A 26,780-nucleotide genomic window follows, 5' to 3' on the forward strand; every position below is an offset into this window, starting at 1 on the left:
GAAGGACTTCGTACTTGGAAGGGTGAAGGGACAGCACAGGAGAGGAAGATCCTGGATGAGATGGACTGACATGGTAACTGGGACAATGGGGTTAGGTGTGTCAGAGTCAGTGAGACTGGCTCAGGATAGGGCAGGGTTTAGAGCTATTGTATGTAAGAGTCACTATGAGTCATGGGTGACTCGATGACACATAACAACAATAACAATAGTTCAGAATTTTCCAAAACTGATAAAATATACAAAGCCACATATTCAAGAAGCAGACAGAATGTTAAAAGCATTTTAAATGTAAAGAAAAGTAAAACTAGGAATATTATAGTAAAACTACCCCAACAACAGACTAAGGAAGAATACGCTAGAAGTATTCAGAGATAAGATTATTTTCAATGAATTAAGACTTCTGACTTCTTAACAGAAACTCACTGGAAACTTGCAGACTATGGAATGAACAAGTTGCCAGATGCCAAGTCTAAATAATGACCAATAATTTCTAAATACTAGAAAGTCAGAAAATTATGTGAAAGGAGAGTTATGAATGAGAGACTAAAAAAATCCTTGCAGAGGAGATAAGGTATAGATTTACTAGAGAAAAAGAAAGCCCTGCCAGAGAGGGATGCAAGCACGTCTCTCCAAACAAAAAATATTTTCATGCTTTTTTTAGGGTTGTTTCTTATAAAAGATGTACTTACCAGGAGTAAAGGGAGGTATAAAGAGCAAAGAGATTAGTTTAAAAACTAAGGTATACATGATGCAAGCTATGGTAGTTTTAATTGTTTCTGATGCACCTCAAAGTTAAGCAAAGAATAAGGAAGACTGAAAAAATAATTGATGCCTTTGAATTGTTGGAGAAGAGTACTTACTGACTATCCCTGGACTACCAAAAAGAAAAAACAACTGTGTCGTGGAGGAAGTACAACCGGGGTGCTCCTAAGGCGCAAGGATGGCAGAACTTCATCACATATACTCTGGGCGTGTTGTCAGAAGGGGCTGATCCTTGGAAAAGATATCATCCTGGGAAAGGTGGGGGGGTCAGAGAAAGAGAGGAAGACTCTCAATGAGATGGCCTGACACAGTGAGTACAACAGTGGGATGGAGATGGTGACAATGACGCAGGCTAGGGGAAGGTCCAGCTCTGTTGTCCATTGTGATTACTGTTAGGTGCCACAGAGCTGACCACGGCTCATAGCAACCCTATGAACAGCAGACCTGACCCATGACTTATTCTGTCCCATCGTCACCATTCCTCCTATATATGAGTCCATTGCCCCAGCCACTGTGTCAATCCGTTACACTGAGGATCTTCCCCTCTTTCACTTCCCCTCGCACCCTTCCAAGCATGATGTCGTTCTTCAGGGACTAGCCTCTTCTTGAAACATGTCAAAAGTATGTGAGATGAAGCTTTGCCATCTTTACCTCCAAGGGACATTCTGGCTGCACTTTATCCAAGACAAATCTGTTTGTTCTTTGGACAATCCATGGGATATTCTTCTTCAGAACCACAACTCTTCTGTTGCCATCCTTACTAAAGTTCCAGTTTTCAGATGCACAGGAAACAATTCAAAAAACCATGGCCTGAATTCAGGGCACCTTAGTCCTCGGACTGGTATCTCTGCTCTTTAGTTCCTTGAAGCGGTCCCTGACCACAGGATTTCCCCAATACATTTTTTTGATTGTCTGGGTTTTGTTTAATTTTTTTAAATTTCTTGACTGCTGCTGCCAAGGGTATCGATTGTGGCTCCTAACAAGATGAAACAATCTACCACTTCAGTCTTCTCTCCATCTATCATGATGTTACCTGTTGGTCCAGTGGTGAGGATTCTTATTTTCTTTATATTGAGATGAAGTTATGCAAACCCATATTGAAGGTTAAAAGTCTTTGACCTTTGGCAATAAGTACCTCAGGTTCTTCTCATTTTTGGGAAGCAAAATTGTGTAATGTGTACCACAGGCTATTGATAAATCTTCCTCCAATTCTGATTTTCTTCATAGAGTCCAGCTTCTTGAATTATTTGCTCTGCATATGTATTCAATAGGTATGGAGAGGGACTACACACTCTGTCAACAGTCACTGTCAATAGTAAAAACCAGGCCAGGGCTGACTGTGGAACAGACCCCAATTACTCATGTGCAAGTTTAAACTGAAGCTAAAGAAAATCAAAAGAAGTCCAAAAGAACCAAAATATGACCTTGAAGCAATCCCACCTTAATTAAACAATCATTTCAAAGGAGCTCTGATGGGCTAATGGCAAGAAGCTGCACTGAAATCCCAGGGGTACGTGGTTCGAATCCACCAGATGCTCTGCTGGAGAAGGAAGGACAATCTCCTCCTGTACTAGTCAGATCAAATTTGACAGTACACACAAAAAAAATCAGTAAAATAAAAACAAAAAAAAAATTAAAAATCATTTCAAAAATATATTTGAGGCCCTGAATACTAATGAGAGAAGACCAGATGAATTGTGGAATAGCATCAAGGATATCATGCACAAAGACCGCATTACAAAGACAGGAGGAAAAGAAGACCAAAATAGATGTCAGAAAGTCTGTTGTTCCAAAGGGTCCCAATAAGTCATAGTTAACTTAGTGGCACCTAACAACAGTAACAACAAAGGTAGGAGTAGGGTTTGCACAGCATCAAATAAAGACCACAACTTTTCTTCCTTCTTTGCAAGAGCACAAAATTTTAAGATGGACTCTGGTGCAAGAGAGTCTGGGAAACGGCGGCAAGCCTCATTACAGTGTGTTGGCACAGGTATACATGACTCTGGCCTCTGGTTTGAAGCCTACATCCTACTCACTCCTTTGAAATAGCATTTTAGGTCACGTTCAGTCAGGTAACTCTTTGCAATGCATGCATGAAATACAGTTTCACCCAGTCTTGTTTGTCTTCGGAAAAATAACTTTAGTTCTGCATTTCTAAGACAATCAATCCCCTCAAATGTTAAAATAATACTCATTTAATATCAGTCCCTTGATATTTTCCACAAATTCATTTATCTTTTAGCAAATGCTTTGGTGTTGTTATGTGCCGTCAAGTAGAAGCCAACGTTGAGCTGACCCTCCAGTAGCTTTCCAGAGGCTGTAAATCACAGAGGAGACTGCCCATCTTTCTCCTGCAATGCAACTGGTAGATTTGAACTGCACGCCTTTGAGGTAGTGCCACTCCTTAATAGTTTATGTCAGAAAGTGTGTGTAAATTAGAATACAAGAAAGTATGAGTGTGTATAAGCAGGTTCCTTTCAGTTTTCTTCTTACCCTCTTAATTCCTGAGATAATGTAAACAGGTTCTTTTGGCTTCTCCTTCTACCTTCTTAATTCCTTAGAGCAATATCTTCAAAGTGCTGGAAGAAAATAACTGCCAAACTCAAATACAGATCAGAAAAACGCAGCCTTTAAAAATAAAGATGATACTATGATCCTGGATGTTAACATCAGTGGAAACCAACTGAAAGAATGAGAACTCTGTGATTTTTTTTTACATTTTTCCAAGTTTAAAATTATTGTATTAAAAAGATGAAGTAAATGAAGAATTAAGTTCCATGTGGGCCAGAATATGTTTATCTGTTTTGTCCAATGCAGTTTCCATAGGGCCTATAACCTAATACACCTCACTCTCAGTGTCGTTGCACCAGAAGAGACTCATAGCTGAACATTCACTGGGTTTCTGAGGCTGTTTGTTGCGTGGAAGGCAACTGCTCATCTTTCTTCCTTGGAGTCATTAGTAGAACACCAGAAAGGTGTGTTCTTTAACAGTCCAACTTCCTACAAAGCTATGCCATCAATAGCAATAACTACTATTTATTAGGTATTCATTATCTCATTTAATCTTCCTAACAATCATCAAATTATATTTATTTCACAGATGAGGTTCAGGAATCTGACCAAGTTCATATAAAAGTAAGTGACAAGAATCTCAAATATAGATCTATCTGGGGCCAAAGTCTGGTGTCTTAATCACTATGCTACAGAGCTTTTGCTTAGGGAGCTTTGGTGGCCCAGGAGAAAGATGCTGTGCTGCAATCCCCAAGGCACGTGGTTAGAATTCACCAGCTGCTTCATGGGAGAAGGAAGGATGGACAATCTCCTCCCCAGCGATTTACTGTCTCTGAAAACCTGCTGGAGGCTCAGCTATGGGTCTGATCTGACTCACAGCACACAGCAAAAACACAAGTGCTTTTTTTTTTAAGTTACTAAATTACATTTACAATATAACATTTTACAGCTCCTCTAAAAGTAAGTGCCCTCAGGGAGCTCTGGTGGCCTGGTGGCAAGAAGTTGCACTGCAATCCCAGAGGAACACAGTTCAAATCCACCAGATACTGTGCTAGAGAAGGAGGGGCAATCTTCTCATATACCAGTCAGATCCAACTTGACGGTACACACACAAAAAATAATAATAAAAAATAATTTTTTTAAAAAAAAGTGCCTTCCTGACTTTAGGGAGTTCTGGTGGCGCAGTCTGCAGGGAGCTGCACTGCTAATTTCTTCATGCTTCTCTGGTGAACACATTAGCAGCACCTTGACAGAAATATGGGCGCTCTCCTCCCAAGCGATTTACAGCTTCCCAAAATCCCACTGGTGGGTCAGCTATGAGTAGGTTCTGATTCACCTCCCTCCCCAAATTCTACTCACCTTTCCAGGTCAAAACAAACTTTTCTATGATTCCTAATTTAACTGGGTGGCTATGTTGCCATTGAGTCCTTTCCATCTCAAAGGGATTCTATAGGACGGGGAAGGACTGCCCCACAGAGTGTTCTAGGTGGTTATTTCTTAAGAAGCAAATCATAAAAGTCTTTTCTCATGCAGGGTTGCTACTGGGTTCAAACTGTGGACCATTCAGTACCAGAACAGTGCTTAATCACTTACCCAGGGACCTATCCTAGTATTTTTCTTCTCCTAACTTCAATTCTCAGAGCACTGGGTCATGTTACTTAATGTCATCATCATGTCATCATACAATGTCATTATAGGAAATCTTGTTCTCTAATTGTTTGTTCAATAAGCATTATCTCCACAAGCAGATTATATTTCCTCAAAGGTGAGTAAGCATGTCTTAGATTCTTTTTTGGCACATTTGAGTTGGAAAGTGGATTAAGAAAACAAATAGTCGTCAGACAAACAGAGTGAAAAAATCACACAAAGAGAAGAATGTTTTAGGATGTTTTAGAGATGAGGCATGTAGAGAACTTAGATTCCAAACATCAAATTTGACTTAAATACTACCTTTAAAAGGTGGTTTGGTTGGTTGGGATATTTAAAAAAAAAAACACAAAAAAACCCCAAAACTTTCTATATCCTTCTAGTAAATAAGTTCAGGACAATTTGGACATAGCTGTATGGTTCTCTAGGTTAAACCCCCTTGAGAGCTGCATACATGGCACAGAAGGTGAAGCTTGAGGGTGTGCAAATGGACAATTTTCCCTGCACATGTAAACTGCAGCCTGTGTGGTGTAAATATCCTCTCCATGCCTGGAACTGCCTGTGAAATGCTCTCTCTTTGGGCTCTGTGGTTTCTCAGTACATTCCAACTGTTCAGAGGCTGAAGCTTGGCTCGGTAAGCACAGATAAACAGCTTCCTGGAGCAGGCTGCCAGCAAGAGGAGCAATGAGCTCAGCAGGCAACGTCTGCTTTTCATTACCTTAAGCACACCACTGCACCACTAGAACTAAGAGAAGAAATGATGTGAGTTGGTCAGACTTGACTGACTTAGGTCTCCCATTATAGCTTGAGCTTTTAAATGCTGGCAGGCAGCTGGAAGAAAGGGTACAGAGAGGAAGTGAGGAAATGATTTATAGGTGAAAAAAGGAAAAACTTCTCTTAGACTAGTCTCTAAGTGAACGAAGTGAAATGGCTAACACTAAGTGACAAGCGGTTATGCAGGAAATCATCAAATCATGTTTTAATCTTCAAAAAAAGTACACCGAGTGAAAGGTCAGCAAGAAGTGTCACAGAAAACCAGAGAGGCTAAAAAGTTCTTAAGAACTTCAACCCTAACGCCACTTAAATAGAAAACAGAGGAAGGCTATCACCTTCCAAGAGAGCTGGGAAGTAAGAGAGAAGTGAAAATCCAGTAAACAGGAGCTAGAGGGGAATGAAACCTACCAGAAACAAATCCTACAAAGCTATCCTACTCACTACCCTGAACCTCCAGAGAATTTGCAGAAGATATGAACTTCAGAGGAGGGGATGGCCATTTGTCTCCCAGAGCCGCTGGTGGATCTGAACTGCCTCAGACAGCAGCTGGTGGATCCGAACTGCCTACTTTTGGGTTTGCAGTTCAGCTTCGTACCTCACGAGGCCACAGAGTCATTTTGCACATCATTTCACAGGCACAACAACTCTATATCATTCCTAGCAATGGTCTGAACCTAGAAAACTGTAACATAAAGACTTCAACATGTTTTTGTTGAAATTATTTAAAACAAAGGGATGGATTCAAAGCTGCTTCTCTGGTCATTCCAGAAACTACTTTTCCAAAAGTTTTCTCATCACAGTATTATCTCCTATTGCAGTCCCAGAATTCATCAATCATGGAACCAACCTGTCCAAAAATAAATTTAAGTGCCCATGTCATTTTCTGATAGGATTGTTTCTGCTTTGCTGATCAGAACTTCATCTAGTACTTGAAGAAAGGAATCACAGTATGGTCTCACACAGGAAATTGGCTGGACATGACCCCTCCTGAGGGATCCTGAGAAACAATGTGCTTTGTGGAGAAGTCATTGACTGTGAAGATGCACCTGCTGGAGGCTAAGCAGCAGAAAAACATCTCAGCAAACTGCAGGAGCTGAGGGGAGCTTCACTTGACTTTCATTTTACTTTTCTCAGGGAAGAAGAATTTCTGTGTGGCGGCCAAAATTCTAACTGTCCCTCCCTATTCCGTTCTAACCCCTCCACCTCCAGTTACGAAAAACTTTCTGGTTAAAGGGGCCAGACTGTTGTCATTTTTCCCCCTGTTCATATGCCAGGCCTAAGCCAACCCACACTATGGATCTTCTAGAGTTCTTAACAAATTATGAAAGGAATGGAACTCCAAGGGCAGAGTTCCTCTTATCATAGAACTTCACAGCAGCAAAATTTAAAAAAACAACTAACAAATAATTTGGAAGCAGGAGTGTTATCCACTTCCTAAACAACATGCCTCTGGAAACTCTAGGAAATTTGAGAAACGATGATAGTTACAGAAAGGCTTCAGGTCTTTTGTTCATAGGGTCGCCATGAGTCATGTTCCACTCAACAGCAATCAACAACAACAACAACTAGTTGTTCTATTTAACATGAAGTGGCCAAGGAATAAGAAGTAGTTCTGCAATCCCAAAGGCACACAGTTCAAATCCACCAGCTGCTCTGAGGGCAATATCTTCCTGTGCAATTTACAGCCTCTGAAAATCCATGGAGGGGATTGGCTATAAGTCAGTTCCAACTTGATGGCACACAACAACAGCAACATAAACCCATGATGCAGTTTCTTAATATTTGATGAGCTAGTTTATAAAACTAATCACTCACACACTGCCACTGAGTTGGCACTGACTGACAGTTGACCCTCCACTGGGTTCCTGAGGCTGTAAATAGTACACTCAACACGGTCCAACTTTCTCCTATGAAGCTGATTGTAAATTCAAATTGTCAGAGAATCACAGCCTTTAGCAAACTAAAGCAAACTTGTAGTCTTGTAGCAGCAAACTCCCTACAGGCGAGGCCACTATCACTCCCTACATAACTAACAGCTCAAATGATACACTAGTTCAGATTTATGTGTATCTACCTGATTGCCAGAGGAATACTCCTGCAACTGTCAGAGTGGTAGTGGTAAAGAGGTATCAGGACTTGGACCAAGTAAAGATCCTTTATGTTATTTCAAGATTAAAATAAATCAGGTATTTTCTCTAAGGGGAGATATTTTAGTGAGGTGAATTATACCTATATTTCATGTTTGCTAGCTGCAAAAGTGGTTGCCATGAAAACAAAAATAGTATCACTAGGTTTTGAGAATTATTTAGCCAAGGATGGAGTTCCTCTTATTGCAGCTTCAAAGTGGCTAAATTTCTCAGTTTATAGAAAGAAAGAGGTGGAGAGGTAAAGGCCTTTCTGACAAGGAGAATCTGGGCCCAATTATTACTTTTGTAACCTTTGACTCTGACTTCTAAATGAGTCAAGGGACCAGTGGGCTGTGAAATCGCTTCCTCAGTTACCAGGTCAAGTTCTGCTGGGTGGTTTGCTGCAATCACAGAGATTGAAGAAGAGAGATGGATTCTAACCAAACAGGCCACTTCTTGTATTCCTCAATGAATCTGGCTTTCAGAGTTCCAAAATAGATTTAGATGGCTCTAAATTTACTAGTATGGCTCCCCAGAGTCCTTTTGCTACAACATATCTCTGGTAAAAGAGAAAAGAAATTAAATCCTCCAGAGTTCACAAATGATATCTTAACAGAAATGCCTGCTCTAATTACAGTGAGGATACAATTGCTTTAACTCAAGGCAAAAATCTATTCCTGGTAATTATCTGAGTCCATGAGAATCCAGATGCTGACAATGAGAAATGGATAATTTTCTGTTACAATATGTCAACTCCAGCTAAGAACTGAACTATGGAAAATAGGCAGGGCAAGGAGAGAAGCATTCCCCTTTCTGAAGAAGTCTCTAATCGGATTAGTCACCATTACTTCACCACACCACATTCTGGCTCAATTTAACAACAATAAGTACGGAAAACACAGAGCAAAAAAAGGTCCAGAGAAGTCTCTTCAAGTCCATCTCTCATTCAATGCTGAAAGCCTGAAAATCAGTGAAGTCCAAGTTCATTCTGATGTGTTTCTTATTGCTCCAAATCTCTTCTCCATTACTATGGACACAAGAAGAGCCTAAAACATGACTTAAATGCTGAGTGATGAATAATGCCAACTTTAGAACTGAAAGCTTATGCCCTGATTGTTCTAGATTACTTAGGAAAGGAAGTGGGTCATCTTTTCATAAGGCTTAAATAAAGCCTGTTTAAAAAAGGGGGAAAAACCAATGCATATTTTATAATCAGATTGTTTTCATTAGAGGTACTTTTAAAGTGATTTAGAAATATGCACTATTGACAGTTCCTTTTTCTCCCTCAATAATGAATTAATGAATTTCACATTTCATGGGGTTTTTTTCTAATCAAAACAATAAAAAAAAGAATTTGGTACAAATACTTTTTACTAAAAGAGTATATAAAAAAGGTACATAGTTCTTCAATCAAATTCTGATTATTAATATCTAAATGGAGTTATTACTGTTCCTTTCCTAAAAATGAAAAAGATGACCATTTCTACATTTGTATTATGTATTTTGTTATTGTTGTCAGTTGCTGTCAAGTCAACTATTACTCATAATGACCCTATGCACAACAGATAGAACTTTTCCCTATCCTGTGACATTCTCATGATCTCTGTTAAGTTCAAGTTCATTGCTGAAGTCACTATGTCATAGTCTAAATAACAGTTTACTAGCTATTCAAACTCAAATTCATTGCTGTCATGTCAGAACCAACATATATCTGACCTTCTAGTGGTTTTCCAAGGCTGTAAATGGCACAGGAAATTGCCCAGCTTTCTCCTTCAGAACCACTAACATATCCAAATGACCAGGGAAGCATAGCCTTTGGGTTCCAAGTACAATGCCCTATGGAATACACTACCAGGGCTCCAAGTTAGTGAGTTATTACTTTCCATTATTATATATGACCAGAGCATTAGCGAGGCCACTTCCTCACGAAATACAGTTTTAGAAACACTATTTTTGGAAACACTATTAAAGATTTTTGTTGTTGTTGTTGTTGTTGTTGTTGATGCTGCTGCTGCTGCTGCTAGGAACCACTGAGTGGAGTACAACTAACAGCAACCCTATGAACAACAGATATGAACCCTCTCCTATCCTGTCCCACCTTCATCTTCTTTGATATACTGGAGCCCATTATTATGGCCACTATGTCAATCCATCTTGTTGTGAGTCTTCCTCTCTCTCACTCGCCCTCCACCTTTCCAAACACGATGTGCTTTTCCAGGGACTGGTGCCTCTGAACAATATGCCCAAAGTATGTGAGAAGAAATTTCACTATCCTTGCTTCCCAGGGGCACCCTGGTTTCCCTTTCTCCAAGACACAGTCAGTACTCTTCTCCAACACCATAACTTAAAGATATCAATTCTTTTTTGCCATCTTTAGTCATTTTCCAATTTTCAGAAGGAGTTGAAAATACCGAGTCAGGCACAACTTAATCTTTTAAGTGATACCCTTGCTCAGTAGCACTTTGGAGAGGTCTCTGACAGCAGATTTCCTCAATTATTTCTTAACTACTGGTGCTAGGGATATTTACTGTGGATCTGGGCAAGATTAAATTGTTGACAACCTCAATCTTTTCTCCATCTCAATGGCACATAGCATTTATTAACAATTAGCTACATAATAATTGTCAGTTCACTTGTTTATGGATTCTCTTTCTCACGAATGAGAAAGCTTCATGATGGCAAGGTCCTTGTTTGTCTGACTTACTGCCATAGCTCCCATCACCTAGTACATATTGCTTAATATACAGGTTATGTTATCATGTGTCCTTAAAATAAATCTCTACTAATGATAGAATTGTGTGTACTTGTCCTTGCAATCAAAACAGTCATCATGACAATTTCACCAAAAAGCTCAAATTATTTTAAAAAGCAAAAACAAAACACTTGAACATAAGAAAGTACTCTCCCAGGCCCACCAACCAAGACCACAGAGAATCATTCTTTTCTATATTAGTATGTGGAAGTCAATCTCCCTAATGCCACAGTGTAATGACTATCAATTTGGCCTGTGAGGAAATGGTTTCCAATTCTGATAGGAATTCTCAAATTTCAGCCTGTGTCTCCCCCATCATTATTTTTCAATGTCTTAAAAAGCCACATTTCTCATTTTATCTTCACCACAAGAACCTGGTAACACTCTCCTGTGGTTTCAAAGTTACAGCTACACTAGCCTCATTTTCTTGAACGTACTTTTTCAGAGGTCCTGACCAGGCGCTGACATTAGAGCAGCGCCTCTAAATATTCATTCCTTTTGCTTTCCATTGGTTAAAGGGCCGCGTTCGGAGGTAAAGATTCCATATAACATAAAAGAAAATCCTCTGGGATCTAGTAGCCTTCTTTCAAGAGTGTCCAGAGGAATATGATCTAAAGAGCTCACAGCCTTACAGACAGACACACAGTACACCTAGATACTCATGTTTTTACTTCTCCAGATTTTCCAGAACAATCACTAACTTGTTGGAAAACATCAACAACTAAGGGTCACAGCACAGGTGAAAAGGCAAGAAGATTCAAGAAGAAGCCAGCTAAAAAAAAAAGCCTTTCAAAAACAATTTCAAAGAATAATTTTCATTTGAAGGTAGATTATCAATCATTAGATATATGAAAAACTCAGTGTGAACCTGAAAGTAAGAGTTCAAAGTGTTTTTTAAAAAGTGATTCTTGTAAGATAGGGCCTGCTCTGATCATATTCCTAAAAAAAGTCAACACTAAGCATTTACATTCAAATGATAATGAATTGTGCTCACTTGACAAGGTGTTGTGATAAGTTTTGCAGAATATTGTTCATAAGAAAGAAAAGAATTACAGAAACTATGGCTAGAAATTAAATCTCATAATATTATCTGGTTATACTGTCAGAAACATTACTCAGTACAGTAATTTGGAATGGTATGTAATGGTCTTGCAATATTACAAATAAGACTTAACTCTTGACTCTGTCACTTATGAATTTAAAATGCCTATTTTACCTTTCTCACTTCTCAGCTCCTTCATTCGTAAAATAGAGGTAAGGGTAGGACCTACCTCAAATAATTTGTAGTGGCAGAAGAGTTTGCTTAAACATTGTAATTAATTACGTTAATCAAAGGCAATTGTTATAAAACAAAATGTCTATGAGTGATTGTAAGAAAAATAAATATTATTTGTAAACCTTCAAGGAAAAAAAATTAAAAGAATGTTGTAGAGACTTGTTATATAACATGTGAGTGTATTATTATTATTAGAATGCAAGTCCTTATTACGTCCATGTCAAAGATGAGATAAGTAAGGCTCAGAAAAATTCAGAAATGTGCCCCAGATTCTAGAGCTAAGACTTGAAAGAGTAAGATGACATCTTCCTCCTGGAACAGTGTTCTTTTCATTTTATTATGGTTCTCCTTTGAATTAACAAAAAACTGAGTCTTGAGAGAGATGAATTTCCACTAGATAAATAAATCCAGAATCACGGCAAATAAGACGCTTAAATCATTCGGGTCTTGTCTATCTAATACTGCTTCCTTTTCCATCACAGAGTCATACCTTTCAAATTTTATATTTTTAACGGTTTCAGTAACTTCTCAAAATGACTTGTCACAGGACATCTGTTGTCTTGGACTTACAGAGGTGTCAAGCAAGTGCCACTTACACACATTTTTAGTTTTCTATGATTTTTAGTTTCCTGAAGACAAGAAATGGTTCACTTGCCAACTAGATTTCTATCAGCACTGGGTGGTGGGGGCGGGGGAAGAAATCTTAGTATTTTTTCAAATAAGTGTACTGATTGATAGAAGCTACAGTCAGTAGCATTTTGAAACTGCTAATAAGACTTACCCTTACTTAGTTTTTAACAGTTCAGTATAGTTAGAAAGATCGATAGGGTCCACTTTTGCTACGCATATGAGTATTCAACTTCTTAAATGGCAGAAAACAAGGATTTATAAAAAAAAAAAGGAAAGATAATAACAATCAAGAATAAGAGCAGTATACAATCATTCACACTATAGAGTTGTACAGTCACGAATATTTACATAACATCCATTATATGCTAAGTATCATCACTGGCACTAGGAATGCTAAGATGAAGAAGAAATGATATTTCTGCCCCCAGAAGAGTCATATTTCACTTGGCAAGAAGCCACAAGAGTGCTGGTACAGATTAAATAGCCTAGAAACTTAACCCCTAGGCTTGTCAGGTCTATAAAAGCAAGCAAGGCTATTCAATCCCAGCCGTTTTTGCCCTGCCCACTTCATTTGATTCAGCTAACACCCAGAGAACAAGTAAGATTCTTTTCTCTACTTCATCCTTCTTAAGAAGACTAGGGAAAAGGATCAACTGTGCTCCCAGAAATTCAGGGATTTTTTCCACAGGGACTTGAAATTCCAATCTGTAGGAAATTCAGATTTTACTTACAAGACCTATAGATCAGCAAAGGAGTTAGGAAGAGTCAAGAGTTCCCCAGACAATAACTCAAGTTTAGGTCATTAGAACTGTCATCTGATCTCTAAGGAGCCTCTGGGGACTATAAAGGAAAAAGTCTATTTACAAGGAATAGAGAGTCAAATTCATGGTTCATTTTAAATGGAATTTCTGTAGGAAGGTACTCTTCTTATAATATTCCAGATAAATCAGCAAAAAACAAAACAAAACACAAAAAACAACACCCAAAACACAGAGAACCCTCAAAAGATTATATACTGATGGAATGTTGGTAATAAAAATAATGCTTTGAATTTCTTTAGCAAACACACCCTTTCATGAAGATCAAGGTGTCTTAAAGTTATTATCTCATTCAGCCTAAACACTGTTGTGTGATAGTCAGAAGTGATAAAGTAGTCATCATTTTTACTTTCACACACGATGAGTCCAATTTACATAGCAGCATGAGCCTTCAAAGGAATATTTATGAAAGATGTTCTGCCTCTAGAAATACTCTTAAATTATTAAGTTGTTCAGACAGCAACCTGTAGACAGACAAATGAAAAAAAGAACATCATTCTAAACATTTCCAACGAGAGAAGCAAGGCATGAAAAACACAGCCTAAAACACAACCCATTAAAGGAAATCAGAGAGAATGTCTTAAATAAAGGAGAAAGGTGAAAATTAAAGGCCAGACCTAAAGCTGTGGTTGTTAGGTGCTGTCAAGTCAAGCACAACTCATAGCAACCCTATGAACAAAAGATCTGAACTCCGTTCTATTCTGCACCATTCTCATACTTCCTGACACACAAGAGCCCACTGCAGCAAGTCACCATGTCAGTCCACCTGGTTGAGGATCTTCCTCTTCTTCGCTGACCCTCCACCCTTCCAACATCATGTCCCTTTCCAAGGAATAGAACCTCCTAGCAACATGTCCGAAGTTTGTGAGGCAAAGCCTCATCGTTCTTGCCTCCAAAGAGCACTCCAGCTGTACTATCTCCAAGACGTCTATTCATTCACTTGGCTGTCCATGGGATGTTCAGTGCTCTTCTCCAGCACCACAGCTCAAAGGCAACAATTCCTTCTCTGTCATCTTTATCCATTACACAAGTCTCAGATGCATAGCTAGGAATTGGAAACACTATGGCCTGAATCAGATGCACCTTAGTCCTCAAACTGACATCACTACTCCTCAATAATTTGGAAAGGTCTCTAATTGCAGATTTTCCCAGTGCAATGCATCTCCTTATTTCCTGACTGCTCATACTAAGTGTGTGAATTGTGGATCCAAGCAAGATAAAACAGTTGACTATTTCAATCTCCTCTCCATCCATCATGACACTACCTATTGGTCTAGTGATATGAATCCGTTTTCCTGATATTGAGACACAATCCATACTGAAGGCTGCATACCTTGGTCTACTGCAACAATTGCGTCAAGTTCTCCTCACTTTCAGCGAGCAAAGTTATGTCACCTGCATAACACAGATTATTGATGAGCCTCACTCCAATCCTAATTCCACACTCCTCTTCACAGAGTCCAGCTTCTCAGATAATTTGCTCAGCATACAGATTTAACAGGTATGGAGAGAGGACATTCGCTTGACATAGTTGAATACTGGTGGGTGTTTGTGATTTATTTGAAAGCTGGAGGTAAACTGGCCATTTCTAATTGTGTTAGCAATCAAGTGTATGCTGATTAACTGTTTCTGATCTCACTTACAATTAACTTGAGTGGGAAGCTTCTCTTATGTAGACAAGCAGGACCTGGTGGGCGGCCTTTGTATTTAGAAGTCAGTCTGGTCCAATCCATGAGTGAGACCTAAAGTAGGTCAAATTCATCAAACATGCAGTTGTTGATCTAATGTACTCATTCTCAAGGCATATCACTGGACTAGATTAGCTGTCCACTATGTGCATGCTCCAAAATATGTTTGGGCAGCCCTCAGCCAACCTACCAAAACTAAACCTTCACTGCCACTACTGATGAGCAATTTCCCGCATATTCTTCACATGCCCTGCTTGCTTTCAAATGCCTCATCTGGGCTCACCCTATCGGAAAAGCACTCATGCACTTACTATTCCGTGAAGAACCTGGCAATGCCATATTGGCTAACATCTTCCTTGTTCTCCAGTAGTTGGCACACGGCATCCTCCATATATGTGAGGACATGTCGCTGAGCTGCAAAGAAAAAGCAAGAGGGGAAAAGAAAGTGAGAGTGACAAAAACACAAAAGGTTTCCCAATTTCAGTAGGAAGCCATGTAAATAATCTAAGAAGTTGGGTATTCAACAGGAAGTGGGCATAGCATGTTATTGTTGTCATTATGTGCCACCTAGTCACTTGCAATAGCCCTGAACTCTGCCCTATCCTGAGCCAACCTTATCATATGTGACAAACCTAACCCCACTATCCTAGTTACTGAGCCAATCTAGCTCACTGAGGGTATTCCTCTTTTGTGCTGTGCCCCCACACTCCCAAGCATGATCCTTGCAACATGTCCAAAGTATGTCATATGAAGCTTCAGAATCCTTGCCTCCAAGGAGCAGCCTGGTTTCACCCTCTCCAGAATCAATCCGTTTGTTCTCCTAGCAGTCCACAGTATATTCAAGACTCTTCTCCAGCATTACAGCTCAAAGGCATCAATTCTCCTTCTATTATTCCTAATCTTTGTCCAGCTTTCTGATGCATAGCAACTAACTGTGAAAACCATGGCCTGGATCAGGGTCACCTTAGTTTCCAGACTGACATTGTTGGCCATCACTACTCTGGAGAGGTCCCTGACAGCAGATTTTCCCAATGCAATTACCACATCTTTTCAATTTATATGCAGATCATCTGGGAGGCTGGGCTCTATGATGAGGAACATGGCATCAGGATTGGAGGATGATTCATCAACAACCTGTGTTATGCAGATGACACAACCTTGCTTGCTGAAACTGAGGCAGACCTGAAGTGCTTGCTGAAGAATGTCAAGGATTATAGCCTTAATATGGACTGAAGCTCAACATGAAGAAAACAAAGATTCTCACCACTGGGCCAACTGGCAGCATCACGAAAGACAGTGAAGAGACTGAGATTAACACCTTAACTTTGCTTGGCTCCAAAATCAACACTCTTGATACAAGCAGCCAGGAAATCAAAAGACGAATTGCATTGGGCATAGCATTGCTGTATATAGTAGAATCTGAGCCAACCCACAGTTGACCCTGCGATGGGCACAGAATAGGTGAGCCAAATTTGCGGGCCCTTAATTATGATCTTGAAGCTTTGAATTGGAACATGATCGACTTCCATCTGACATCAACACTTCATTTTTCATTTAGGTAATGAAGTTAGGTTACAAAGATGCAGATACATGAGCAGATATACCTATAAATGCCACTCTATTCTGCATGTTTCAGAAATGCATCCCAGAGATCATGCCTGAAGTGTGGATGGTTTGGCTTTAATGAAAACGCTGTTCTTTAAAAAGTTCAAGGGCTATGAAAATTTCACACAGGAGGGGAAGACCCTCTATGAGGTGGATTGAATTCAGTGACTGGAGTAATTGGGCTGAGTGTATCGGAAACAGTGCGACTGGCACAGGACAGAGCAGAGTTTAGGGCTGTTGTACATAGGGTTGCTATGAGTCGCAAGCGACTCGACGGCACATACACACACACACACACACACATACATATATAAGCTCTAATAGACTGTTGGTTGTTGTTGTTATGTGCCGTCGAGTCGCTTGCGACTCATAGCGACCCTATGTACAACAGCCCTAAACTATGCTCTATCCTGTGCCAATCGCACCGTCTCTGACACTCCCAATCCCGATTATCCCAGTCACTGAATCAATCCACCCCATAGAGGGCCTTCCCCTCCTGCACTGTCCCTCCACCCTCCCAAGCATGATGTCCTTCTCCAAGGACCGGTCTCTCCTCACATGTCCAAACTACGTTAGAATCCTTGCCTCCAAGGAGCCACCCGGTTTAACCCTTTCCAGGACAAATCTGTTTGTTTTCCTAGCAGTCCATGGTATTCTCAATACTCTTCTCCAGCACCACAGCTCAAAGGCTTCAATACTCCTATCCTCCTTTGTCATTGTCCAACTCTCTGATGCATAACAAGTGATTGTGAGAACCATGGCCTGTATCAAACACACTTTAGTCTGCAGAGAGACACCATTGCTCTTCAGTACTCTGGAGAGGTCCCTAACAGCAGACTTTCCCATGGCAATGCGCCTTTTAATTTCCTGGCTACTGGTGCCAAGAGTGTTGACTGTGGAGCCAAGCCAACTAAAGCTGTGTACAATCTCAATCTCTTCACCATCCATCCTGATGCTGCCAATTGGTCCATTGGTGAGAATCTTTGTCTTCTTGACATTGAGCCTCAATCCATATTGGAGGCTGCAGTCCTTGACACTCTGCAGCAGGTGCTTTAGGGCCTCTTCAGTTTCAGCAAGCAGGGTCATGTCATCTGCATAACGCTGATTGTTGATAAATTGTCCACCAATCTTGACCCCACATTTCTCTTCATAGAGCCCAGCCTCCCGGATAATCCGTTCTGCATATAGGTTGAAAAGGTATGGAGATAGGATGCATTCCTGGCGACGCCCTTCCCAATTTTGAACCACGCAGTGTTCCCCTGCTCTGTTCTGACGACTGCTTCCTGGTCCAAGTATAGGTTTCGCATTAGAACGATCAAGTGTTCTGGGATTCCCATTCTTCTCAGAGTCAGCCACAGTTTGTTATGATCCACACAGTCAAATGCCTTTGCATAGTCAATGAAACACAGATAGACATTCCTCTGGTATTCTCTGCTTTCAGCTAAGATCCATCTAACATCACCTACAATATCCCTAGTACCACGACCCCTTCTAAGCCCAGCCTGGACTTCAGGTAGTTCTCTGCTAATGTGCTGTTCCAGTCGTTTTTGGATAATCTTCAGTAAAATCTTGCTTGCATGTGAAATCAGTGAGATTGTTCTATAGTTTCCACACTCTGTTGGGTTACCTTTCTTTGGGATAGGAACAAATATAGATCTCTTCCAGTCAGTTGGCCAAGTGGTTGTTCTCCAGATTTCTTGGCACAACTTGGTGAGCACGTCCAGGGCAGCATCTGTTAGCTGAAATATGTCAATTGGTATACCATCTGTTCCTGGAGCCTTATTTTTTGCCATTTCCTTCAAAGCAGCCTGAACTTCTTCTTTCATCACCATAGGTTCTTGCTCATATGTTGTTTCATGAAATTCTTCTGTCTGCCAATTCCTTTCGATACAGTGACTCAGGATATTCTTTCCATCTTCTTTTAATACTTCCTGGATCATTTAACATTCTGCCGAAAGCATCCTTGATTATAGCAACTCGAGATTTTAATTTATTCTCCAGTTCCTTGAGTTTAAGAAATGCTAAGTGAGTTCCGCCCTTTTGATTTTCTAACAGACTAGTGGTAAGAAATTGGCCCACCAATCAGAAGGCAAACAGTTCTAATCCATCACCTCATCGGCGTGAGAAAGATGGACACTCTCCTCCCTTGAGATACACACTGAAAACCCACTGAAGGGTTAGCTAGGAGGCCATCAAGTGGGGACCAACCTGTAACTCTCCCTCCACTGGGTTTTCTGAGGCAGTAAATCCCACAGGAGGTCATCTTTCTCTTGAGGAGCTACTCACTGGTGGATTCAAATCTAAATGCCTTTGGGTTCGCTGCACAACTCCCTACGGACTATACCACTAGTGAGGGACCAGCTGGGTGTGGGTTTCAACTCCTCAGCAGTGAGCTGGTTTTTTTAACTGGTTTTCATTCAGTCATTCAAATACATTTTGTTTTATAACATTAATTTCAATTGATCAACGCCAGTTACTACAACCTCTCATCAAATCCTCACTGTACCTCGCCTTTCCCTCCATCCTTACCCTTCCAACCACTAATCTCCACTGACCTAGAATTTCCCCACAACTCCTTTTCCCACCCTCCTCTCCCCTCCCCATTTGATCAGTTATGCAGTGAGTTTTTTGTATACGTAAAGGGAACTCTGGTGGCACAGTCCATCTTGAGCTGCATTGTCAGCCCAAAGGTGTCACTTCTGGGGCTGTTAGACTCAAGCTGCTCAGCGGAAGGAAGCTGAGGAGTCTCCTCCCCTCATGGGTGACAGCCTCAGAGCCCCAATAGAGGGTCTGTATGACTAAGAACTGCCTTGTCAGTGGTGAGCTGAGTGTGAGCTATATCCATAAGTTATTAATTTTATACAAAAGAGGCAAATATTAAGACCACAAAATCTACATGACTCATTTTATTAGAAATCATGGTTTCTGTACTGGGTGTCACTACACAATACAGGCATTGATCATGAGTTTGCATTATAATTAGACCTGGGTTTGATCTGAGCCTCTGTCACTGGCAGCTTACTCTCAGTTGCTGAACAATCTGCATCTGTTTTCTTATGTGTAGAACACAACATAATTTCATTCTTCCTCAAAGTATGGTAAACCGACTGCTTGATCAGAATCACCAGGGGTACTCTATTAAAATGCAGATAAATAGGCCTATCCCAGACTGAGTAATCTCAAATTTCTAACAGGAGGCCAAGGATTTTTAACAAGAACCTCTGGTGTTTCTCATGCACCCAGTGATTTAAGAACTACTGGTTAAGAACTGGGGTTTGGAATTCAGAATGACCTGAATTCCATTCTCAGCTCTACCATTTTCTAGCTGTGTGACCTTAAGTAAATTACATTCCAAGCCTTTTTCCTCATTTTATAATGGGATAAGAATAGTACTTATATAATAGGTTGTAAGAATGAAATTAGATGATGCATATAAAAGACCACACTGGCTGGCATAATGTACATGCTTGATAGATAATGTACTTCTTCAAAGGGACACTGGTAATAAATGATGTAACTTCAGTAAACAGCACAGGTCAGAGATTCTAATACAGCTTATAGAGCTTTATGTGCTTAATAAATGTTTGTATCCCTTCCCTGGGTTCCAGCTTTGGATACTACAAGTGTCACACTGCACACAGAAATTTCAAACTCAGTGTTTCAATTTTCCATCCAAAGAAAATCAGAAAAATACTTCCTTGCAGAGCAGTTAGAACAAAAGAACCAAATGTAATGAATATCCAGCCAAAATCAATTCCAGGAAGTTACTGCCAGGCTGTCTTTGCCTCTTGGTCATAGTTTCATTCCTCAGGAAAACAGGACAGAGTTATCTGAAGATTTTAAAAATAGGGGCTTCAAAGCTTAAAGTCCTAGGGTCTAGTGAAGTTTGTAAAGTACGTTTAATGTAAGCTTGGCTTGAGCTCTCATTTGATGATACCCACAAAAGGTTCAGTCACCTACAGTCTACATGAGTGACAGACATTTCCCCCACCTCACCCAACAAGATGTGAAAATAAAATCAGTACTTAATTAACAGTACATGCAAATGGGAAACTATTTTTCTTGGAAATGCCCAAAACTTAAGAGTACATTTGGCACTGTTTTCAAAACATTGCTCATAATTAAATACATATTACACTGGGAAGAAAAAATGACCAGCTAGCATTAAGAGCAGTCATGATTTTGGTTGTGTATACTCCCTTTCTTTCACCAAAAAGTCCTGTTGGCACAGTAGGTACTCACTTAGCTGCTAACCACAGGAGCAAGGTATGTCAGTCAGCTTCTACTCTTTTCTATCAGAGCAGAAATCGACAACAACGGATTGCTTCTACCCACTTATTCTGACCTCACTAAAAGATTCCTTCCTTGGGCTATATGGGCTTTTATGACTTAGATCTAAGGGTAGCAGATGATTGTTTTCCTTTTGATGATAGAAATGAAAGAGCTTCACTTGGAAACAAACCCTACTGCTTCCCCTCCCTAGCTCCAGTTATTAATGTGAAAGCGCTTTTGGGGAGAAAGATTTTCAAAGCAGTTAGAATCAAAGTACTTTTATTCTAGAAAAAGAGAAGGAATTTTCTGGAAAACATATTTTGCACCAAGTGATAACAATAATTAATTAAAGACTATATAACCACAACAAGATAAAGGTAAATAATCCAATTGAAAAATGGGCACAGGATATGAACAGACACTTCACCAAAGAAGACCTTCAGATGGCTAACAAGCACAGGAAGAAATGTCCAAAAACCCTAGCTCTAAGAGAGATGCAAATTAAAACAACTATGAGATATCATCTCACCCCAGTCAGAATAGCAAAATTTAACAGAACAGCAAACAACAAATGCTGGCGAGGTTGTGGAGAAACTGGAACACTTATTCACTGTTGGCGGAAATATAAAATGGTGCAACCACTGTGGAAGGCAGTATGGCGCTTTCTCAAAAAGTTGCTAATAGAGATACCATTTGACCCAGCAATTCCATCACTGGGAATATGCCCTAAAGAGACCATAACTGCCACCCAAGCAGATATATGCACACCCATGTTTATCATGGCTTTGTTCACAATAGCAAAAAGCTGGAAACAACCTAAGTGCTCATCAACAAATGAATGGATGGAGAAACTATGGTATATTCACACAATGGAATACTATGCTGCATTGAAAAACAAGGAACTCATACAATATTATTCAAAATGGGTGACCCTGGAAGACATTATGCTGAGTGAAATATCTCACTCACACAGGGACAAATACTGCATAGTGCCACTGTTGTAAAACAGGACTGACATTGGGATTGGGGGGAGACTGAGAAAGATGGGGATAAATAATGTATACTGCATTGAAACAGATGAGATGAAGGAGAAAACTGTTTAAAGGGGATATGTGATTAGGTATTTTTGTCATGACGGGAGTCCAGAGCGAAGGCTACCTAGTGGAGCAGACCTGGGGGCAGGGATTGTAAAACAATGAAAGAATTTTTCTTTTACTTTTCCAAGAGGGTAGTGTAGTGGGGAGGGGGAGGATTGGGAAGGAAGAAAAGTGTAAGAATGAATGAATGGAAATCCAAAGTCTCTGTAAATTTTCATTGAAATTAATAATAATTTAAAAAATTTTTAAAAAGACTATATAGTACTTCCTTTAAAGTCAGCTATCAAGCAAATGTTTCAAATATTACATATAATAATCATAATAACAACAACTACTTTTTTTAGTATTTGTACAATTCATTGAGGAGTAATCTGTCAGATACTATGCTAATTGTTTTACATGCACTATTTAATTCTACAAGCCCATCCACAAGATGGGCTATACATTTTCAATTTTAATTTTATAAATGACAGAACTGAGTTATAAATTTGTTATGTAACTTGTTCAAGATAAAGATGAGAAACTAGAATTTTTACCAATTCTAGTTTATCTAATACCAAGAACTCATGTTCTTAATAACATGGGTTGTTAACAAGTAGGAATAGCATTGTTGATGTCAGATGGATCATGGCTAAATGCAGAGAAGACCAGAAGAATGTCTATTTATGTTTTACTGACTATGCAAAAGCATTTAACTGTGTGGATCATAAAAAATTATGGCTAACATTGAGAAGAATGGGAATCACAGAACATTTAATTGTGCCCATGTGAAACCTATACCTAGATCGACAGACTGTTGTCCAAATAGAGCAAGGGAACAGTACATGGCTTAGAATCAAGAAAGGTGTGTGTCAAGGTTGTGTCCTCTCTCCATAACTATTCAATCTGTATGCTGAAGAAATCATTCCAGAAGCTGGACTTTGTGATGAAGAATGTGGCACTGGGATCAGAGGAAGCCTTATCAGCAATATGTATTATGCAGATGACATAACATTGCTTGCTGAAAGTGAGGAGGACTTCAACACTTGTTACAGAAGTTCACAGACTTCACAGTCTTCAATATGGATTGCATCTCAATGTCAAGAAAACAAAAATTTTTAACATTAGACCAACTGGCAACATCATGAGAGATGGAGAAGACTGAAAGAGTCAACAACTTCATCTTACTTGGATCCACAATCAACACACGTGGTATTAACAGTAAGGAGGTCAGGAGACGTACTGTATTGAGAAAGTCTGCAATCAAGGATCTCTCCAAAGTGAGGAGCAACAATGTCAGTTTGAAGACTAAGGTGCAGCTGATTCAAACCATGGTCTTTACAATTACTAGCTATGCATCTGAGAGCTGGACAAGGAATAAGGATGACAGAAAAAGAATTGATGCCTTTCAGTTTTGATGTTGGAATACTAAATAGTCCATGGATTGCCAAAAGAACAAATAGATTTCTTGGAGAGTGTGCAGCCACAATGCTCCTTGGAGGCAAAGATGACATGTCACACATAGTTGGGATATGTTGTTAGGAGGGGCTTTTGCCCTCTTTGGAGAGGGACATCATGCTTGGAAAAGTGGAGAGTAGGCAAAAGAAAAGACCCTCAACCAGATGGATGGACAGAGTGACTACTGCAATGGGCTCAAATATGTCAGAGATGATGATGTGACACAGGATAGGACATGGTTCATATCTGTTTTTCATAAGATCTCTGAGTTGTACTTGACTCAAAGGCACCTAACAACAACGACAACAACAACATGCTCTTAACAGTGCTTCATCATTGACAAGTCTTGATCAGTTACGGAAGTAAGTATTATCTTTCTTTTACAGAGAACACAAGATTCACTATGTTGATAGTAAAATCACCTGAGAGATGTAGCCCATTTGTGTAAATGTGAACTTACACACATGTGTGGATGTCCTGTTCCCACCTGCATAGCTGTGGTTGCCAATCAGCACTTGTGTGAAGTTAGAACTTGTCCCCAGATTTCTAAGTTCACCCCACCCAGTCCTAGAACACAGAAGGAACAGAAAGCACTGCAGCTCTTTTATCTGTGGGAGGAGAGAAAGCCCTTCTGCAGAGGCGGGGAAGGGCTCCTTCCCGCAGAGAATCTCCTACCAGCCAAGTAAGTGAGAGGCATTCTAATTGCTGCTCCCTGGTAGTTTCCTTCACCTGCAGCTCTTCTCATTCTAATGTTCCCTCTGCGGTTAAGTGCACCACCCAACTCTGGAAAACCCTTGCGTTTATCAAACTTCAATGAGAAAGAAGTTCAAAGCTCTTGCATGGCAATAAAATATGGAGGGTGTCGTTTTAGATTATTTTTAAAATGCAAAGGAATAGGCTTTAATTTATGTGAATGATTAAAGAAGAAAAACTGCACACCTGCACCCCTGAGGGCAAAGATATCTGGGCACCCTAGCTGCCCTCTTAGAAAAGGAAAAACATTTATGATTAGCTTTTCCTCTTCAATTTTGCAATGACTTTCCCAACAAGACCAAGATGAAGCTTTCCAACATATATCAATAAGGATCTACTGTCCTGAAATCCACACTTAGGTCCAATTCTCCATCTCTTGTGCAGACAGCATGGTTGCCCGAGTTAAGTGTTTATTAATTCATCAAGATATACAGACAACCTAAGTGAACCATTCTATTTGATCCTCATATAAATCTAGCAAGTGATGGTAAATCTGATAAGAAGCATATTAATTCTGTTCAATCATTTCAGACTGAATACTTAATGACTATACTACATTCATTCTATCTAGAAAATAGGTATGATTCTAAGGATATGTGATAAAAGGTAATTCTTTAGAAATGGAGCCATACATAAAAAGGTGACATATTGATGATTATAAGGCGACATATTAATGATTATACTGTGGTTTTTGTTTTGTTTGAGGTGTCCTGATATCATAATTAAAATGCTTAGTTGCTAACTGAAATGTCAGTCATTTGAACACATTGTTGTTGTTGATTGCCTTCTAGCACAACGCATAGTGACCCTATGAACAAAAGGCCTTTGAAGCCTTTCTATAACTATCGACATTTATCAACGTTTATAGTTTCCGAAGTCAGGTTGTTTAGGAAGTGGATGCCACTCCTGCTTCCAAACACAAGTGGCTTCCAAGAAGAAACATCTGTCAGTCTGCTTTCCTAAGAAAGAAAGATGGTCAATCTGCTCCTTTGCTATTTGTTGTTGTTGTTGTGTACCGTCAAGTCGGAACCAATCCATTGCTGATCTTCCAGCAGGTTTTCAAAGACAGTAAATCACACAGAAGGAGACTATCCATCCTTCTCCCATGGAGCAGCTGATGGATTCAAACCACCTGCCTTTGGGACTAGAGCACAGTTTTTTACCACTGGGACTCTGCTGTTCACTGCCTCTAAAAACTAGCTCTCTGGAGAGTCAGCTATGTGTTGATTCTGACTCAACAGTATATAACTTTCATAAAGTTTACACCCTGAAAGCTTGTCATGAAGTGTCGCTGAGTCAGAATCAACTCAACAGCAATGAGCTTGGCTTTTTATATTGTTTTGTTATTACAGACTGACGTTATGGATTAAAATAGCATAGCTAATTAAAATAGCATAGCTATTTACTGTAGTGGGTAAGAGTATGGATTTTAGAGTCAGCCTCATATTATATTTCTAGCCTTGTCAATTATTAGCATTATAAAGTTAGGCAACTTAGGTACTCTCTTTTTCTATAAAATTGGAATAACAACAGTACCTACCACATGGAACATTCCATGGACAGTCAAGAAAACAAACAGATACATCTTGGATAGAGTGCAGCTGGATTGCTATTTAAAGGCAAGAATGATGAGGCTTTGCCTACCATACCTTTTTTCCTTTTTTTTTTATTTCCATTCATTCATTGTTGCCCTTTTCTCCCTGCCCCCCCAACCCCAGTACACTCTTCTCTTTGAAAAGTAAAAGAAAAATTCTTTCATTGTTATACAATCCCTCCCCCGAGGTCCACTCCAATATGCAGCCTTCGTTCTGGACTCCTATCATAACAGTAATACCTAATCACATATCCCCTTTAAACAGTTTTCTCCCTCATCTGTTTCAATGCAGTATACATTATTTATCCCCATCTTTTTCAACCTCCCCTCAGTCCCAATGTCAGTCCTGTTTTACAACAGTGGCACTATGCAGTATTTGTCCCTGTGTGAGTGAGATATTTCACTCAGCATAATGTCCTCCACGGTCATCCATTTTGAATACTATTGCATGAGTTACTTGTTTTTCAATGCAGCATAGTATTCCATTGTGTGAATATACCACAGTTTCTCTATCCATTCGTTTGTTGATGGGCACTTAGGTTGTTTCCAGCTTTTTGCTATTGTGAACAAAGCCGCGATAAACATGGGTGTGCATGTATCTGCTTGGGTGGCAGTTATGGTCTCTTTGGGGCATATTCCCAGTAGTGGACTTGCTGGGTCAAATGGTATCTCTATTTGTAACTTTTTGAAAAAGCGCCATACTGCCTTCCACAGTGGTTGCACCATTTTACACTCCCACCAACAGTGAATAAGGGTTCCAATTTCTCCACAACCTCGCCAGCATTTGTTGTTTGCTGTTCTGTTAAATTTTGCTATTCTGACTGGAGTGAAATGATCTCATAGTTGTTTTGATTTGCATCTGCCTTAGAGCTAGGGATTTTGAATGTTTTTTTCATGTGCTTGTGCTAATATAATTTGGGCATGTTGCTAGGATGGGCTATTCCTTGGAGAGGCACATGATGCTGGGAAGGGTGGTGGGCCAGTGAAGGAGAAGACCCTTAACCAGCTCAATTGACATGGTAACTGACACAGTAACTG

At 39.8% G+C, this 26,780-nt stretch overlaps 1 protein-coding gene across 3 annotated transcripts in view; it reads right to left on the reverse strand.

Annotated features, from left to right (window-relative positions):
- LOC102875182 (chromosome unknown open reading frame, human C11orf49) overlaps positions 1 to 26,780 on the reverse strand; it is a 266,475-nt gene that overhangs the window by 179,476 nt on the left and 60,219 nt on the right. For 2 of the 3 annotated variants that reach the window (XM_006896709.1, XM_006896710.1), the window contains exon 2: positions 15,296 to 15,398. The exons of the other annotated variant lie outside the window; for it this stretch is intronic. In XM_006896709.1, coding sequence (XP_006896771.1) covers positions 15,296 to 15,398 — 103 coding nt within the window. The remainder of the gene's footprint in view (positions 1 to 15,295; positions 15,399 to 26,780) is intronic. 3 annotated transcript variants of the gene reach the window in all.

This window comes from Elephantulus edwardii, unplaced genomic scaffold (genome assembly GCF_000299155.1).
Source record: "Elephantulus edwardii isolate Elephantulus edwardi_28Jun2011 unplaced genomic scaffold, EleEdw1.0 scaffold00189, whole genome shotgun sequence".
NCBI classification, from domain to species: domain Eukaryota; kingdom Metazoa; phylum Chordata; class Mammalia; order Macroscelidea; family Macroscelididae; genus Elephantulus; species Elephantulus edwardii.